This window comes from Paramisgurnus dabryanus, chromosome 16 (assembly GCF_030506205.2).
Source record: "Paramisgurnus dabryanus chromosome 16, PD_genome_1.1, whole genome shotgun sequence".
NCBI classification, from domain to species: Eukaryota; Metazoa; Chordata; class Actinopteri; order Cypriniformes; family Cobitidae; genus Paramisgurnus; species Paramisgurnus dabryanus.
Window position 1 is genome coordinate 20358873 of NC_133352.1, and position 20659 is coordinate 20379531.

At 37.3% G+C, this 20659-nt stretch overlaps 1 protein-coding gene across 1 annotated transcript in view; it reads right to left on the minus strand.

The window, feature by feature from the left end:
- The window catches only part of kdrl (kinase insert domain receptor like), a 43212-nt gene extending 25240 nt beyond the window's left edge, over positions 1–17972 (minus strand). The window contains exons 1-10 of the mRNA XM_065271919.2: positions 17490–17972; positions 10355–10451; positions 8415–8611; positions 6448–6575; positions 5240–5399; positions 4956–5092; positions 4423–4594; positions 2627–2744; positions 2366–2535; positions 1544–1700 (exon numbers count right to left, since the gene is read on the minus strand). Coding sequence (XP_065127991.2) covers positions 1544–1700; positions 2366–2535; positions 2627–2744; positions 4423–4594; positions 4956–5092; positions 5240–5399; positions 6448–6575; positions 8415–8611; positions 10355–10451; positions 17490–17562 — 1409 coding nt within the window. The 5' untranslated portion in view covers positions 17563–17972. The remainder of the gene's footprint in view (positions 1–1543; positions 1701–2365; positions 2536–2626; positions 2745–4422; positions 4595–4955; positions 5093–5239; positions 5400–6447; positions 6576–8414; positions 8612–10354; positions 10452–17489) is intronic.
- Positions 17973–20659: the final 2687 nt, after the last annotated feature.

Here is a 20659-nt window from a genome sequence, read left to right on the forward strand (position 1 = left end):
GTACAGAAAATTGAGCTTCCTTTAAAAATAATAGGAAACTGTGGAAACATTAATCCATTTAGCCAAAGTCTTTCAGATATGTTTATCTTTTGGCACTGACCATAAGGTTTCATGGGCTCTGACGAATGTATGTTTTTTCTGCATTCGGGCATCAAGACTGAGTCTTGTGTTTTCAAGCAACAGGAGAGTGTAGACCTGTTTTGCATCACTTTGGGAGGAGGAACAATCGGATTAATGAGAGTCGAGGTCGGAAAGGAAACAGAAGCGTGACAGGAAGGGCATGAATCATGCATGCATCACTATTCAAAGGAAACCCCTAACTCTCTGGCCGGCTGAGATAAAGCTGATCCCAGACCTCCATGGTCAACAGAGGACAACAGTAATAACTTCTCACCACCCCTTGATTAAGACGACCTTTGCGAACTCACCTTCATGAAGACCAAGAGATCTCATTTATTTCCTCTACAATGTGATTACCATCAAAGCGTTCAGTTTAACATCATATAACATTTGACCTACCTGAAATCTAAATATTATCTAATGGAGGGTTTGTAGATAATTTACGCACCACCCATGCACATTTTACCCAAAAGCTCATGTTTGCAGTCAAGCTTGGTCAAAATCATATGAACCTTGGTACCTTTGCTTATTTGAAAACTACACTAACACACATTTCTGTTAATGAAGTCTATCTTTTGCCAACACTTTTTACTGTTTTGACTGCCTAAATAACTTAAACAACTAATTCCTTTTGGTTTAATAAAATAAAGCAGGAAGGTATTTATAATTTACTTCCGAATTTTCTTCCTTCATTATCCCTCCTCATTAGCGGTTAAAAATCATGTGCTCTCACCATCTACATTAAAATCTGCCATTGTCGATTAGATGTAAGACAGTCAAAGTGGTATTTTGGCACTGTGGTGTATGGCCCAGAGCATTTTGGCTGCAAATTTTGCAAGCAGCACTCGTTGACAACTAATTACTCATAATTACAAGCATCTCTTGTCATGTCACACCGGCTAAGTTCAGCAGACATCCACTGCGTTCATGAAGGTTCAGTAAGAGGCTGGCATTTAGACTGGGACACTCTTGCTTTCACCACAAAATGCAAGCTTGGGGAACGAGACCAATAAATCGTCCTCACATTTAACAAAGCCACTGACTGCAAAATGCAGCTCTGGGGCTATTTTTCATCAATAAACATACTTTATTTTGGACTGATGTCAAGGAGACGGATGCAGTTCAATTGAATAATGAGAGCTGAGGGAACAGGCAAGCATTTATCATAGATGATAATACAGCAAGCGAAGAGATCCGCTATATAGGAGAGTGAGGGATTTATTTGGTGGCAAACATAATCGACTGTTTTAGGTCTATGGACGCCACGCAGTGAACTAAAACAAGTCCATATTTCTGCTCTGAAAGAGCAATTCCAACATTCTCAGCTTTTTGTTATCTTTCACCCGATGTGCATGGTTGATTTACTAGCAGACATGTGCATTCAAGTCGAATCAAAGTACAAATTTGTAAGTTGTGGACTTACTCTGTAAGCTCGGGGCTGGAATCACACGGTTGCCAGAACCAGGTAATGTTTGGCATGGGAATTCCAAATGCAGTGCAGGTGAGCTTCTGCTCCTGGCCGGTTATGTACGTTTGAGGCCCAACTGGAGCCACTTCCTCCTCAGAGATCTTTGGCTTCACTGTGTGGATACAGACATACAGCCCATCAATCTTCAAATATTAGAAAAAATATAGATCAATAGCAGATAACTGGCTAACGTTAAAATATTTTCACCTCATTACTCCAAAATATAAAAGAATACTAAGGTTTATGAGAAGCTTAATGAGAGCGGGATAGAGAGATACGGTAGAGAGAGAAATATATAAATAAAGAGAGAGAAAGGGAGAGGAATGAAATGGAAGTAATATTGCCCTTGTAGGCCTCACTGAAGTGCATATGTGTATGTGAATGATAAAAACAACATGTTTAAAGTTGTAGCTTGTAGCGGATATGTGATGAATGAATCCTGACGTACTTTCTTAATTGCAACCAGAAATCTCTGCATTCTGTTTCTGTTGTTTTTGACCTTTCTGGTCGTGCTGCGAGTTGGTAATGATGTCATACAGTGCAGGTCAAATTCAGGACGGAAATATTTCTAAACATACCTAGGTAGGTACTGTAGGTATGTTTACATTGAAAATTTGGGCAGAACGTTACTAGAACCTTACATTTGACAACTCTAGCCAAAGATCTCTTAATTCTCTTAAATTTTATAACATATTAATTACTTTCTCAACAAAATAACACAGTGACAAACATATAATGATTCATATGATTATGAGCAGTTTATACAGATTTGCTTACCTCTGACTTCCAGCTTGTAGCTGAGGTTTCTATAGAGACCTTTCTCCTGGTTTGACAGTGAGATTGTGAAGATTCCAGCATCCTTCTGCCTAACTTCTTTAATGATGAGTTGGTAACCCAGAGTCTCATAACATGTGGAATTTTCTGAAATGGCAACTCCATCTTTGTACCTGTACAAATAGGCAGCAGAGACAAGGCCTTAATTGTGTGAAAGACTTAAAATGAACAAGTCAAAAAGAATAAACTAAATGCATAATTTACCATATCACTCTGTCTGGTGCAGGCAAGGCAACAACCCGAGGCTCAAAATGCACCTGTCTTCCCTCTACAACAGTGGTGAATCTCCGTCTATTATGGGTCACATTGAGGAATGGATGTTCTGTAGGGACAAACCAGTAAAGAATTCCATTAAACAAATTGAAATTCACTTTTCTAGAAAAAAACATACAGTCTTGTTCAAAATAATAGCAGTACAATGTGACTAACCAGAATAATCAAGGTTTTTAGTATATTTTTTATTGCTACGTGGCAAACAAGTTACCAGTAGGTTCAGTAGATTCTCAGAAAACAAACAAGACCCAGCATTCATGGCTGTGCAATTTGGCAATTAGTTGAAAGGGGTGTGTTCAAAAAAATAGCAGTGTCTACCTTTGACTGTACAAACTCAAAACTATTTTGTACAAACATTTTTTTTTCTGGGATTTAGCAATCCTGTGAATCACTATAGTAATATTTAGTTGTATGACCACAGTTTTTTAAAACTGCTTGACATCTGTGTGGCATGGAGTCAACCAACTTGTGGCACCTCTCAGCTGTTATTCCACTCCATGATTCTTTAACAATTCATTCACATTTCTTGGTTTTGCTTCAGAAACAGCATTTTTGATATCACCCCACAAGTTCTCAATTGGATTAAGGTCTGGAGATTGGGCTGGCCACTCCATAACATTAATTTTGTTGGTTTGGAACCAAGACTTTGCCCGTTTACTAGTGTGTTTTGGGTCATTGTCTTGTTGAAACAACCATTTCAAGGGCATGTCCTCTTCAGCATAGGGCAACATGACCTCTTCAAGTATTTTAACATATGCAAACTGATCCATGATCCCTGGTATGCGATAAATAGGCCCAACACCATAGTAGGAGAAACATGCCCATATCATGATGCTTGCACCTCCATGCTTCACTGTGTACTGTGGCTTGAATTCAGAGTTTGGGGGTCGTCTCACAAACTGCCTGTGGCCCTTGGACCCAAAAAGAACAATTTTACTCTCATCAGTCCACAAAATGTTCCTCCATTTCTCTTTAGGCCAGTTGATGTGTTCTTTGGCAAATTGTAACCTCTTCTGCACATGCCTTTTTTTTAACAGAGGGACTTTGCTGGGGATTCTTGAAAATAGATTAGCTTCACACAGACGTCTTCTAACTGTCACAGTACTTACAGGTAACTCCAGACTGTCTTTGATCATCCTGGAGGTGATCATTGGCTGAGCCTTTGCCATTCTGGTTATTCTTTTATCCATTTTGATGGTTGTCTTCCACATCTCTCTGGTTTTGCTCTCCATTTTAAGGCATTGGAGATCATTTTAGCTGAACAGCCTATCATTTTTTCACCTCTTTATAGGTTTTCCCCTCTTCAATCAACTTTTTAATCAAAGTACGCTATTCTTCTGAACAATGTCTTGAACGACCCATTTTCCTCAGCTTTCAAATGCATGTTCAACAAGTGTTGGCTTCATCCTTAAATAGGGGCCACCTGATTCACACCTGTTTCTTCACAAAATTGATGACCTCAGTTATTGAATGCCACACTGCTATTTTTTTGAACACTCCCCTTTCAACTAATTCAACTAATTGCCCAATTGCACAGCCTTAAGAGCGTGCATATCATGAATGCTGGGTCTCATTTGTTTTCTGAGAATCTACCGAACCTACTGGTAACATGTTTGCCACGTAGCAATAAAAAAATATACTAAAAACCTTGATTATTCTGGTTAGTCACATTGTACTGCTATTATTTTGAACAAGACTGTATGTTAGGGTAGTGGTCAGATCCTCACCATACACTGTAACCTTAGACGAAGCCTGCATCTTCTTCTCCACAATTGATGCTATGCACACATAAGTACCCTTGTTCTCCATTGTCACATTAGGTATGATTAATGCTCTGGTCATCACAATAAGTTTACCTAAAGGATCTCTTGTCAATTTTGGATGAAAAGTGCGATTGATCTAAAAGACAAATAGGAAGTTTAGAGCATGTCAGGCTTAGTTTAGCATAATGCTTGTTCAAACCAAGCAGTAATAAAGCCCCCTGTTGAAAAGAACAGCATTGTTTGTTAACAATAGTGATATATTAATGACCCTACCAGTTTTTTTAACTATCCCAGGCAGCTTGATCAAATAGGTTTGTAAGAAAAAGTAGTAATGATAGTGAAAACATGGTTATGCTTGTCCACCATCTGTGGATTTGTAAATATGTAAAAACTCTTCTTTTCAGCAGGGTAACACATACAGCATTTACAGTTTCTGTGCATATAATAGTCACATGTATTTAGATACAGTGAAATTGAGCCAGGGCACCAAAACTCACTGAGATCTTGTTAAACTGCCACTCAAAATCTATTAGGCCATTGTAGGTTGTCTCTCCAGAGCAGTCGAGCACAAGGGTGTCACCGACCAGAACCTTTGGACGTTCTGGTTTGATGCGGACGTTTTTCAATTGCAAAGCTAAGCAAAGATAACCAGAAAAACGAATTAATTGAGATCATTTTATCAAATTTATCTTAAGTTACCATAATTTTGCATTGAAATATATTTTAAAAATTATGAAAAAAAAAGATTTAAATCTTAAAAATCAAAATCAAAAAGACTCACTAAATCTATTCATGAGGTACTGTGAAGTAAACGTCCTGTTGTCCACACTGGTGACACACGTAATGAAACTGTACATGTCGTAAGGGCCCAAAGGGATCTTGAAGCCTTTCTTTGGATCCCACTCCACTTTGCGTTTTTTGTCATCTGCCATAGGATTAATCTGGATTGATAAGGAAAGAAATTTTATTTAACAAGTGATCTTTTCATTAGGAAAGAAACTTTTGTATGGTGCATTACATGGTTTGTATGGTATCCTATGCAGTAAAAATTCAAACAAGGGTGACTATATTCGTAAAAAGCATAGTTCGTAGTTAAGTTATATACCGTACATCATATCACTTCTTTTGTTTGTTCTAAGGCCAAGTGCTCTGCTAGCAAAGAAGGGAAGGAAGGAAACAGGAAGGACGACAGATCTTCCAATGGCAGGAAGGTCATGTAACTATCTGTGGCATTTGGATTAGAAGTGTTTCTCACTATAGCAAATAACGATGAGAAATGACTTTAGATCCACTACTGTACGTGGCCACTGTCCTTGTGGAAAAAACACTGGTATTATTGAGGAAACTGTTCTCCATTTATCTTATGTAAGAGATTTGTTCACACTTGGTTTGTTTCAGGGGTCTACAAGCAGTTTATTATATAAAGTCTAATTGATCTCTTTGACCCTTTTTAAAGATAGAGCGTTTTAAAATTAATACAAAATTCAAGCGGTACTTAATACAATACATTTCTCTGCCATGTTAAAACTTCTTAAAAAATAAAATACACTCCCTGCAAAACACACATCTGTGTTTATCAGCTTGTAGACAGTTTTTTTACAACCTGTACTTCTTGGACATGATGTTTTATTTATAGCCATGCATTCTTATTTATAGCCACAGAGTGAAAAACAAAACTGCTTCCTGTTCTTACAGGAAGCAGACAAAGCGACTCCTCAGGCTGCATTGAGCTTCCCTGAGCCTATGCCACACTGTCTCTATCTATATACATGCTCAAGGCTTTAATGGGTGTGAGAAACTCAAAGACGCCTATGGTCCAAAGTGTTTTTCAGTGTTGGGTCAACATACAAAACATATCCTCCATTTGTCATGTCAACAAGACCTCTGGGGCATAGAAAGTGGGTAAAAAATTAATTTCCACAATATGTGACAATGCATTTTTTCAATTTAATGGATTTAAAGATGGTTTCAACGGCAAACAGTACTCACAGTCTCAAGAAAAACAATTTGGTTTGGGGATGATGTTCTGCAGGGAACAATGAGAAATGGGTCATTCCGACTCGCAAAAAGTATATGCGGTGAGTCAGTGTACTCCTCCACAAAAGGATGATTGTGATCTGAAATTTAAAATGTCAAAAGAGCACAACTAAGATTAAAATAATAAAGTAAATATAAAATCACAATAGTTTACCCCACACAATGACAATTGATTAATAATTGGCCATTACTACCAAATTTTCCAGACTATAAGTCACACTTTTTTCATAGTTTGGCTGTTTTGCGACTTCTAGTCAGGTGCGACTTGTAAGTCAGTATGAATTAATTTTGACATTATGAACCAAGAGACAACATTACCATCTACAGCTGCCAGAGTCCGCTATGTGCATCATCACCTGTATTTATGTAATTCAATGGATTCAGTGATGTGGAACGACGAGCCTGCAAACTTGATGCTCGTTGGCTTGTTCTTGTTCAGCTTTCAAGGTATGTTCTGTATGCTATTGTGTATTATGTAAATAACAATAATGTTACATTAAGGTACGGACATCAATTCAGCCTGCTGTTCTGTGTGCTATTGTTCAGTTGAATAACTTGCCTTTACAGATTAAATGTATGTTCTTCGGCTTGGATTTTGTGAAAAAAATTTTTTAATAAATGAGTTGTGTAGTCCATTGCGACTTATATATGTTTTTTCATCTTCATGATGCATTTTTGATTGATGCGACTTATACTCCGGAGCGACTTATAGTCCGGAAAATACGGTATTCGAAAGTTTGTCTTTTATAAGCATTCTTCTGAATCAAGCAAAACCAAAATAATACTACACCATTTTAACTAACTTTTACTCTTTTATCTATGAACTCAAAGGCATACGCCAATATCTAGACTCCCAACTGTAAATATCCCACTGCTGATCATCTTACTCTTTAAACAGCAAACTGCTGCCCAAGCTGCTGGATGCAGTAATAGAAACGGCTTAGCAGTAGGGGCCTTTACTCTACACTGTGAGATTTGCGTGATTAAACACACAAAATCTTATGTGCTAACAGTATTAATGTCATGAAATGTGTATTTTAAACAAACTTATCCAGCATCAACAGTAAAATCACACAGTGCGATGAACCAAGGGGCTATCCGTTACAAAACTGTCTATATATATGGTTTTTGCGGTAGAAGAAGCCAAGTTAACAAAACAGTTGGTGAGCCAAAGGCTTGGTAAGCTTTACCGTTAGTTTCATGATTAGTTCCTACTTCATGCTATAAAGACAATGCAGAATGCAGGGCATTAATAAAATGCTACACTACTAAATTTGTTTAAAGAGTTAACTGCTTAAACATTTACATAAGGAACAGAAAGACTACAAGCAATGGAAGCCCAAACAGGAAATAATCAACAACCAGACTTCCAGTACAATCAATTACCATTTCCATCTCTAAAAACATGCAGTTTAAAAGAAACAGTTCACCCAAATTCCGTCACGCTTCTTACACTCATATCACAATCTGGATGTGGTTATTTTTCCATGAAACAGAACAGAAACTACATTTTACAGTTCAACAATTACAGTTCATAGTAAGCATGTTTGTCACAAATGCATAAAATCAGTCCATATGACTTATGTGCAGAATAAAAAACGCTGAAACTTAACTATCTTAATCATCAGGCCTTCCTGGTAACTCAATATAATTTTTCTAAAGCTGGTTAACTAGCATTTTTCACCAGCGAAATGAATCAGCCCTGAATCAACATAAACTAGTGCGAGTCAGCATTAAAATTTGGTCCACGGGTCATTTGTAAGCAGGGTAATTTATTACGTTATTAAACATAAAACATCATATATAACATTTAGAATATTGTGTAGTTTATTGTCACCAGTCGGCACATTTGTAGTCATTTTATCACAATGCCTATGCAAAACATATTAAAAACCATATGAGTATTTGTAGTGTCTTACCTCTGACAAAAAGATAAGTGGACACCTCATGAGCTTTAGACTTCTGGTGACTACAAGAGTAGAAGCCAGTGTCATTACGCATTAGGTTGTGAATGACTAGCTTGCTGCAGTGTTTGTGCTTATTCTTCACACACGGCTCGATCCGTACAGCCGACACATTCCTGTGAGCCAGTCTCCAGTGCAGTGGATTCGATCCCCTAATGAAATAAATAAACATTAACCCCAAAACAGACATATTTCACATTCTGTGTGCTTCTAGAGTGTTTAGGGTTAAATCTGGCTGTTACATGGGGAGCACACATTGGGCGTGCTGTGTCTCACGTACACAAACTCACATACATACTGTATTATAGAACCTCAAAACAAGATCAGGCAAATCAGACCACTCACCAGTTTACAAACATAATCCTAAAAATAACCAAATCAAATTAGGTACAGATGTCTTAATTGGCTCGGTCAGCACTTATCATACTGCCAGGTGTAGTTTCTCCCCACCTAGCAAACCTTTCTAAGTGAAACCTTAGAATTTTAACCTGATTCAGTCTGTCTTGTGGAAATGTTTTTTTATTTCTTTTGGAAAGACTCTTTCACACGGGAACAGGTATTTGCAGGATGATGTGGTCAAACGGCACGTTTCAAACAGTGTTTATTTGTCAAAAAGGCACATTTAAAGGATCCCAGTGGAGAATCAGACATATCTCACATACCGCTGCTGTTAACTTCGCAACAGCGTGCATGGCTCATGCAACTTCAGGCTCAAATCTTTTCCAGAGCCAAAGACAGTATCGGCTTTTAGCTTACATGGCCTTGTAGGGAAGTGATGCATTAGTTAAGCATTCCTGGCATGATTGCAGAATCTCTCTCAAAGCCTAACCAATGTGTATGTTTCCACAAGGCCAGCATGGATGCTGATGTACTGGAGGGCCCTGAGGAAAGCTGTTATTCAGTGGAAACGGATGAAAAAAGTATTGCTTGGAATTTCTCAAGAGATGGAATGGTATTCTTTCAATCAAAATGTCTTCTTTAAATATATTTTATTTACTTTAATTTTATTTTCCTCTGTAACCTTATTAAGAAAATTATGAAATTGTATGGGAAACATAAAATTACTGACCAGGGTTGCAAAGTCTTATTCCTGCAGAATTCCTGGGCTTCTTATAAACTGTGTGGCTTTTTTCGTGGATTGAAGGTGAAAGGATTTTGTGCATCAGCTGTCCATCTTAAGGCATGATCATTTTATCTAAGAAGTTTATGATTACTACTACTCCAAAACCAGCCCATGGCCATTCAAAATTATTACAAAAGCATCCCAATGACTATTCACAGCACCAACCTGCAGAAAGTTTAAAAGTAGCCAAATTCTGCCAAAAGGCTGTGGGCCTGGCAACGCTGTGGAGCTGGCAACCCTGCCTTCCTTTGTTTGGGCGGTAAGATAAGCAGAGCCTGATAAACGTGCATTTTGCGTTGTATGAAGTAAAAATGTCTGACTTTGAGCACACAGCTCGCACTGTATGAAGTGGCCGTGTCCATTTTTGTCCAATAAAATTTGTTAAAACAATTCGTTGATTTTACCGATTAGTTGATGCAGCCCTACTAGGGTCATTGGGCTAGTTTTGAGCTAGCTTTCATTGGCCATTGGGCTGGTTTTGCTACGCAGACATGGCAACCCTGTTACGGATGTCTTTCAAATAAAATCAGAGAATCTGGACATTCAACCCAGATTCAATTCAGCTAGTGTCAATATGCTCTCAATTTAATCATATTGTTATCTAAGAGAAACACTTTAAAACATACAGGACATTGAATTTGTATTTTATCTTTCTTGTACAAGGAGCATTTACAATGCTAATTTATGAGCAACACACTTATTTTGAGATGAGTGTTGGCTTTAATTGAAGACTGTGTGTGTGTCTGAGTAGGGAGAGCAAATGGTCACACACCCGCAGATGAGTGTGAGAGAGCCACCGACATGCTGAATGTGTGTGTCTCCAGGCGGAATCAGCTCTGGATCAGCCAGAAGAGATCCTTCTACCCAGCCTAAAGAAAACAAAACACATCACAACAAAATGTCAGTAAAAAACACATCAATCATACAAACAAAGCCATAATGCCACTATGTCCTTATCAGGCAGCTGTGACATGAAAGCTGCAGTTAGGAATCAACTTTATAGGAAACTCAAATCATCAGTTTTCCTTTTACCGAGCAAGCAAATAATGAAAAAATGTCTCAGGAGAACTAGAATACAGCCACAAGGCTTAACTAAAAACAGGCTAAGCAGACTAAAAACAAAGCCTTCTGAGTAATTACAAGAATCAACATTTATAAAAGAAGTCCAGTCTGATTCAGAACATTATGCAATCCCATTTCCTTTCTCCTGTGGAGATTCAGCTCTGTAAAGTCTAGCCAGTGCTGGACAGGTTTACGCTGGCAATGATATGAAAACAGCCTGTTCATGTGCGAGCATGTATTACAGAAGAGCGGCCAGAGATACAGCTGTGCTCCCCACAGAGGAATCACCTCTGTCGGCACATGTGGTCAGAAGTAAAGAGAGCAAGGCAGACCCAGATGAGTCAAACTGCCACAAACATCCTTGAGATCCATCAATGCTTTCCTCAAAGGGCGATCTTTTTCTGTACATTATATAACAACACCTTTATACTCTGATGAAGAGTTTTATTTAACTTGAATCTCTTGAGATCTCTGCTGCGTGCTATTGTTACTGTGAAGGTTCAATGCTGGTCTAGAGCCAGGTGAAGCCGATGATGGGAGATGGGAGCATGCTCTGCACAGGAAGGGATGCCGGTCCTTCTGCTGCCCGGAACGTGAAGTGATTTCCTTCTTTTGAACTGACTCCCTGACCAGCTTGTGTTTTGGGATTGAAAGGCAAGATTATTATTGATGTTGCCATGCAAAAAGGGTTTATTTAGATTTATCATTTTAAAACCACTGTCTTCAGGGAACTCCTGTGTATAGCAGTTATAAAGACATTACACAATGTTCATTCTCTTCTAATCCATGCCCAAAAATACAATTTCTCAAAAAAAGAACTGACTTAATCATGTTCTCTTACTCATACAGTCATTATCAGCACACAATCTTACAAGACCGCTAAATGTACTTTATGTTTATTTTTTACCATTGTTAAAAACAGCTGCATTAACAGAATGAACTTACCACACCAACACTGCCACTTCATATGAACTTCCTCTTAATATGTTACCACATTATTGTGTTTTACAGTCCAAGGATAGTTAAGGGGAGTGGATGTTTTACTCTACCAGCTTGATACCTCTGAACAAAAGACACATAACTGCAGCTGCCTCAGTCAAAACAATGGCTTTAAAAGATTTTAGTCAGCAGTTTTTTATTTTAAAAACAATCCAATTTTTTTGTAATAACTTAAAACTCATATGAAATACAAAATGTATTTGCTGTAAAGTGGGAATTTTAATGCAGGCACACCAGCAAAGATTTCCTGTAAACCAGATGATCTGTAGAAGACAGTAACATTCTGCAGATCCACCTCAAGCCTCAGATCAACACAATACATCAGGAAAATGTTGATTTCTTAAAGCTCATTCATTTTACATCTGCTCAATGTTTTATAATTACTCATCTAGAAAATGAAAGCAGTGTGTGTACTTAAACAGGCTATACATCTTTATCTGCTACAGTAAAGAGTTACAAGAAGGTACGGTATTAGTTTAGACTGTTACGGAATGAGAGACATCAGTCAGTCCATCTGGTTCTGGCTCCTGCTTTAAAATGTGTTTCAGTCGGACAATTACCCTTCATGTTTCAATACAACGCATTCGTGCTGACATACACATGTTCGATTCTTTTTCCTCGAAAACTCGCTGGCACGCAAACACAGGAGAAGAATCACATCCTATAAAACCCAAAACTCTCTCTTCTGATGTCTTCCCGTCTGCCCCGTTCAGCAGGGGCCATCAGCAGCCCACTTAAGAGAAACGTTTCTCATAAATAAATAAAAGGCCTCATCTTTGTCCATGTACACCCACATGTTCCCACAGCCCCCCACCAGCCCCTGATGTCTGGCCAGTGCTGACCTCCAAGGCACCTCACCCCCTTTCAAACAGCTGTATGCTGCGTTCCACCAGCATGAAGACTGAAAAATGCCAAAAATGTTGTGGTGCTCCGAGGGGAAGGGCTGGTTTCTATTAAAGCCTATTAAAAATAAAAGACAAGCATGAAAGGCACAGCGCTGGTGCTACGTGGGTCATCATATTTTGGATGATTAGCCTATATGTCTCAGTGGGACAACTAAAAGACATATCACTGCCATAACCCTGTTGTCCTCTTAAATTCCACAATCATGTAATCGGTAAGCCAAGTTTTGTGAAACATAATTGGTTCACAGAAGGAAATGTTACTAAATTAAACCACCACCAACGTGTTATGTGTTTCCAATGAATACCTCATTTGTATAGTTAAGCAATCATAATGTGTCACTGCTGCTTGCTAAAAAGGCTGAAACTTGTGTTAGATCATGCTTGAGTTATGACATTTTTTATGTGATTAAATTGTGTACTGTCTTTTAAAAAGAGGAAATCCTGTCACTGCCCAGTATGTGTTGGTCATAATTCGTGGAATTCCCTACACTGTGGCTGGTACACTACGAGACTGCCTATGCTTCCCGTTCAACCTAAGTGATGAATTGTACCAGTAAAGCAGTCTCTGAGGAGAGGGCAGGAGAATCTTTTTAAGCCATACACAACAATAGACATTCATTACTAATCATTTAACCTTGCTACAGCCATTGAAAATTTGTTTCTTGACAAATGAAAATGTAGGAAAAGCGAACAATGGTACGTCTGTCCATGGACACGGGATCAAAACAGCAGCATACAGCCGTGAGTGACCAATCTCTCTCTAATTTCTTTCCTGTCATTTTACTGAAGTAGACAAAGCACCCTTGTGGGACACTTAATACTTAAAATATATTCAAACTGACATTTTAAAGCAGTACTCCGTCAAATAATGAAAATTGCCCCATGATTTACTCACCCTCAAGCCATCCGAGATACATATGTCGATTATCTTTCAGACGAATACAATTTGGGTTATTTTAGAAAATGTCCAGTTCTCTTCCAAGAATGTGGAGGCACAGATGAGACACCAAAACAAAACGGCAGTCAATAAGAAGTCTAAACCAAGGATTTTAAAAGAAAATAACAAAGAGTTTTAAACAAGGCTTTGAACCGGTTCACGAAGCGAAAACCAGAAACCTTTTATGTTTTGCAAGGAACAGAAACGAAACCAGAAACTTTCAAAAAAATATATATGTTCCGGAATAGAATTGTTTATTTAAAATAATGTTAACCGGTTAATACCATTATTTTTTTTCCTTCTTTGACAAGATTTCTGTGGAATATGACTCTGTAAAGTTCATTTCTGGTCGTCGTTGACTCATCGAGAAATGAGAAGCTACCACCAGCAAGTAGCCTATTCAAGCCCAAGTCTCTAATGCTCAATCACAAGAGGTTAATATTGTAGGCTACCAAGTATCCCAAGTTTTTTTTATACAAATTAGTGGTGTAACAGATCGCAGTTGATCCGTGATCCTAACAGATCACGACCCACGGCTCGGCTCGCAAATTTACGCAAATTTAAATAGGGTGAAAGTGGATCATCTGCACCTGTTTCAAAGGTTTGCAAATGTTAACACATAAGTGAATTACACAATTTAACTGCAAAAGGCGCTAAAGTGAGCAATTTTCTGTATGCACATATGCACATCACAATCTTTCTGTTCTTGACAGGACAGATACAAACAAAATGATCTTGAAATACCACAGTATTCTTTTTTCTAATAAAAACATTTGTTTAAGCTGTTTGCCAATAAACGACATGGCAGAAATACAGTAATGCCGCTTACATAATGTAGCCTTTTTTAATGTTTGATGACAAGATAGAGACTTAGGGAAAATTATGTAGACTAATAATTTAAGTTTAATGTCCTAATGATCAGCCTACTTATTTGTATGTCCCACAGCTAACATGGAATGTTATTAACCGGTTCGGGAACTTTATTTTTTGTTCTAACCGGTTCAGGAACGTCAATTTTAGGGTTAAACCCAAAACCGGAAATGTTAAAATACTGTTTCTGGTCGGAACGAATCAATTGGGGAAAAAATTGGGTTCAAAGCCCTGGTTTTGATATGAGAAGAGGATATGCATAATGCACACTGGATCTTATAAGTATGCTACTCTTTGATGAATGTGCATTAGCCATACCGAAAGCTAGTTTTATAAAGTTTTAAATATGGATTTTTTCTTGCAAAATCGCATCAATTACCCTTACAAGACCTTTATTTACCCCCTGGAGCCATGGGAATTACTTGTGTAAATGATGGATGCACTCATTTTCCTATTTCCAAATGTCACCCTCTCTCTACACTCTTCACTGTCCTTTCTTAATAAAATTAAATAGCCCCAAAATCTTGGTCAATATCCTAATATATTCTGTAAACCTTCTTTAACTGGGTAAAAAACTTGTACAGCTTGACAACTGAAATCTAATGTACGTGCGTCGTCATTCATCCAATTTGTCTTTTATACACTCACAGGATTTTGCTGAAAAAAAAATTCTGACAACAAACCAGCAATTCTGAATGCCCTTCAGTTGGGATAAAGGGAATCTAATAAGAAAGTATTTGATGAATGTATAATATGTGCCAAGTGCATTCGGTCAATATCATAATCATAATCAAAAATCATTTTTGATGGAGGTAGCATTTAGTGGCTTTTGCATCTGAGACCAAACAAACAGACTTGTGTAGGAACCTTACAAAAGCATAAATCCAGGCATTGGCTGTTGGTCTAAAGTCTAGACTGTCACACAAACAACAGTAAAACAAATTCACAGGATGGTCCAATGACACATTTTACTCAGAAGGGTAAATCTTCACAAAACTGAAGACCACACACCAAAAAAGTTGCTACTACACCTCCAACTGTTCTGCGTGCCTTTTTTGTCATTGAAGTGTTCTCTTATTGCAAGTCTCAAATACTGCTCCCTGCCAAGCTGCAAGGTTAAAACAACAACAATGGAGAATGCAGATTTAATTAGTTTCTGGATTGGGCTTTGGGTGTTTTGGGGTTTCTACTCCAACTTTCAAACACAAATGCCCACAACTTGTATAAAAAATTATATAAATAAATTTAATAAAGGTTAATATCTGCCTAAGCTAAGTGGTCATTTTTTGTCATATTTTACTGGTTATAAAAAAATAAATGACAAAATAGATATCAATACAATAAGATCTCAGAATATTTTATGTAGCTTCTGGGATTTTGACTGCAATAACCTTTTAAAATTGTAAAATGGCCCACATGATGGCCCACACAGAGCTCACAAGTGCCAAAAATCTATTTTGATGTTTCTAATACACACACCCTAAATCTCTTTGACTGAATCATTCAGATGTATAAGAAAGAAAGAATGAAAGAAATAAACAAACAGTGTGCACAGTCTACACTCCTCCAGCACTTCACTGAGGAGTAAGCGCATGGGCTTGGATTGCACTTGGCTGACCCCTACCTACTGTATTCCTCCTTACATACACTGCTGCTGCACTGCCGTTCCTTCTGAGCTTGGAAGGTAAAATTAAAACTAAAAAAAAACTCAGAAGGACACATTATGCAGGTTTAACCTACGCACTAGTATGCACATTCAAGCCCAGACAGGGCTTGAAATTCGAAAGACATTGACACTGGGCTGTAAATAAATACATGATCGGCTAATAAGAACGGTGGTTGAATGTAAAACAATCTCTTTTGTGGGAAATTTTCCAACTCTGTTTCAAATGTACAAACAAGGCATTTAGCAGTAATCAAAGCTTGTGTTACCTCAGTATTGTGACATTAAAGCAGTAAGTATGTGGATTCAATGAGCGCTGGAGAGAGAGGGTTCTCAGAAGTGCCTTGACTATATCATTTCAAGATGTTTTGTATATGTATTTACTGTATATATCTTTACAAAATGGTATAGCGAGGTGTATACAAATACTCCTTCTTACTTTTCATTCTTCAGAAGGGACAATCAAGATTGTGGTCTCTAACACAATGCACCATCATAAATCATTTAAGATGACAAATGAAAAGTGATAAACGGTGATGCCCTATTTTTGACTAATGGCTTAACCATACACCCTCTCAACATATTAAATATAAGGCACGCTTTTCCGCTCAACCATTGTCTTGAGGTGGGGTGAACGACACACATTTGGAGTAGCGTAAGAAGTCTCGGGAAGGAGTCTTTACTCAGGTAGCGTGTCACGTTTCCGTGACCTTTACTGGCCAGAACAATTCCAGGGTGCCTCCTGCCTCTCCATCCGCTTCCTTCATGCGTCTTTCCCACGCTCGGTTAAGGAAAGCCGAGGAAATCTACTTGGAGACCACATACTGTAGACAAAGCCAGAAGACCTAATGCTACATGGGGGGAGAGGTGTTTCCTATGTTTGGATCAGAGCGTTGTTTGTTTGGACAGCAGGAAGAAGACCTGTGTCTGCACCATACAACCACTATGGCACAATGAACAATGACATGCAACTTTTACTATCCATCTTGTTTATGAAGAGATTCAGCCAGTGAACCAAGCAGCCAAGTGTGAAAATACTGTATCATGTAAACACATAGTTTCTTCTCAAACAACATTCGTATTGGAAAACATCCCATATCTCTGAAAATACACCTGACTTTGCTTTTGAACACCCCAAAAATTTTAGAGGAAACATTTTTGAAAGTGCACACTGATCGAATGTTTATTTGCTGTGTGACTACTTATCCAAAGTGACCACATCACTACTGGAGTCTCAGTAAATGTCACTATAAAAGTCAACATGGGCAGAACACCTCTTGCGCGCTACGTAAGCGTTAAATTTTAGTAAGCAGCGCAGAGATGAAAAGATAATGAGTTTCAAAACAACTTAAATAAGATTAAAAACTTTAAAATCATTTAGAAAATGACCGCGTTGAGCAAAACGTTACTATAAGCGTTTTAAATGCTATAAAAACGTTAAAAACATATAAAAAACAACGCGCAAACTTACCACTTGACGTGAAGAAATTAAACAGGACCAGAAATATGACGAATTTGTTAAATGATGGTTTTATAGGAGTCATCCCGTCGTTAAAACAACTTTCCTGTTTGATATTCCGCAAACTGTCAGATTGAATCTGGATGCGTCAGTAGTCCAGGTATGCGACTGTAGCTGTCGTGTTGTAGGGTAGCCTAATTTGTGTCAACGTCCAACTCAGTGATGCTTTACAATGAAAACACCTCTCAAAGGGTTTCTCAGTTAGCGTAAAGGTATCGCATGGTTTGCAGTCCTGCCCCGCCACAAACACTGAGGCAACTCCAAATTAAGTCTCAAGGGCAGGTGCGACGTCCTTCCTCTCGACAACTGAGTGAATGAAACTTCACGATTCTATAAAGAAACTAAAACGTAATATAGAAATCAAAGTAACTAATGATAATTCTTCAAACAAACGTATAGAATGAAAATACAATTCAACATCCCACCATCGCACCGCCTTTGGCGTTTCTGTCGGGTTTTTTCTTCTCGAAGGCTTTATATGAGTGAAGCAGAGACGGAAGGACGCAACGTCACCATAGTAACCCTGCAGTGATACTCCTCGCAGACTGCACGCGCACTTTTTCTGTCCTAAAATCAATGCTTTTCAGTCAATATGTTAAATTTTTTCGCTTTTAAAGCGTTTAAACCAAAATATCTAAGTTGAATGTAAATACTAAACAGGCATTGTCTGACAACTTATCAGTCAGAGAATACATTATAAACATTTACATAGTTTATTTTTAACTTAAGAAACAGGATGTGCTGCTATTTTTTATCATTGTAAATAATCATGAAGTTTCTTTTTAACCCAGCACCCCATGGGGTGTGGATGCTTAACAGACTGTTTGTTTTTATGATGAAACAAATGGGGTCACGTTCCCCACTATGTATGGCAAAACATTGTCCATTCATGTCCTTCCTAAAAAATCATTTTAAATGCACAGGATAGGATGTTTATATCTATTTAACAGATATAAAAAAGTCTAGCTCTATTATTCAACACTTATAAGATATGAGGTATTTATTAACTATTACAATAACAATTTAAAAATATTACAAGGGCCACTTATTACCGTATACGTAAACTAATATAGATTTGCCATGTGACCCTGTTTCTGTAAATGCAGGCTAAAGTCTCATAATCTAATGATGAGATTTATAGCATCAAAGATTGACTTTAATCATTGATTTCACGCTGATTTCAATCTTTGACATGACCTAATCAGTCAATATTAAAGATATCAAGATTATATTTTGACAGAATGTTCTTTACATTATGATGCTATGTAGAAAACAGTCAATCTAAAAAAATACTTTTTTGTTTTCACAGACTGGGTCACATATTGTCATTTATATTTTTATCTTGTTTTTATATAATTTATATTTTGGATTAATTGAATTTATAGCTAAGAAATGTAATGACATCTGGGAATGATTTTTTACACAAGCTCAGGTATTAAAGACCCACATCAAATAGAACTAAAAGGTGAACATTTTCTTGTGAACTATTTTTTATTATTTTACTAATTTATAAATAGCCTGTTTGTTATTGTTTGAATATTATTTATGTAGAAGACATTGGGAAAACTTGTGCATCTCTTTGACCATAGGTCACACGGATAGTGTTTGTTATTTCTCTCTCCTTTGCAATCAAGCTCTCTAAGCTGCTCGCATTTCCCTCAGGCCAGCACAGTGCCTAGATAAGACTCAAGCAGGAACAATTGCTGGAAACTGAGTGCTGAGAGGAGTGGGCTTTTAAAGACATCTTATTTTTGAATCTAGTGCAGTAAACACAATAAGAGACTCACAACCAAGTCTGTGTACGCAGCTTGAGCTCTTTCCTTCAGCTTAACAATAACCTCCCTGTTAAAACAAAAACTCCAGCTTTATCAACATATATTTTCTTTGGCTGAATGAGCTTTTAACTACCAGAAGGTGATGAATATTATGTTTAAACAATGCCTTAATATTTTCATGTCCAAACCTTTCAGCAGAACAGAGGTGAGAATACGTGAGCGTACACTTGAAATGATTAGATCACAACAAGTTATCTTGAATGTTTGCTAAGAGCAAAATGAGTCACAGATCAGTTCTGATAGGGTTTAGGCAGGAATAAAATAAAAACAAATGTTTTAATAGTAAAACACAGATAACCATGTTATTATGTTGTGTAAAATTAGAACAGCAAAAAAAAAAGGTTTTTAAAGAAAATGCAATCTTATGTTGACGGCATCAAAGGATGTCTGACCAAACAAACTATAGTCTTTGGCACAAATGTATGTATAATTTATAATATTTATGTATAATAGTAGTACAGTACTTGTAGCGCAATATTTGTTTTAGGTCAGTAACATCATTTTCAGCTATTTATCGTGTATTTACATAATTGCCCCATTTTTTGATTCAGAGTCAGACGATTTTAGTAATTTTAAGTAGTGTTTGACCTATGGGTAATTAAAATAATGTTTTTCTTTCAAATTTTTTATTTTAAGGACATTTTTTTTCTTTTGTATAATAAGTAAATCTGGTACTGTGCTTTGTGTCTCATGTCCAATGTAAAAAGACTTTTCTGACATAACATTGAAGATAACTGATATATTTTATTCTTACACAAAGCACATAACATTTTATAAGGCGGCATGATGTTATAACAAAAATCCTTACAAAGAAAGTACTGTTATTTTGTACTGTAAGCCCTCAGTAATGAGATTGATCATAAAGCTTTTCTTCACCATACAAATAAATCTGAGAATGAATAGAGATCCCAATAATTGTGTGTAAGATGCCACCTTGTGGCCATACCGCCGTATTACACACACGAGACGTCTACCACCACAGTGTGCGTTTGAGCGGGATTGACACCGTCTAGTTTAAATTATTTTAAATCACGTTATTTGGTCAACAAATAAAAAATACACATAACTATTCGCGATATGGAGCAGTCTGTCGTCGGTATAAAAAGTAAGAACATATTTTAAAGAAAATATGGTGGTTTTAATAACATTTAACTGTGACCATAAGATCAATGATAAGTGGTTATACGGATTTATAAACCAATATTAGCAATAATGCTGTCTTTAATTGGTCACATTAGTCATTTTATTATCAGGGATTTGTTTAATTTTAGCATAATTTACCCGTCT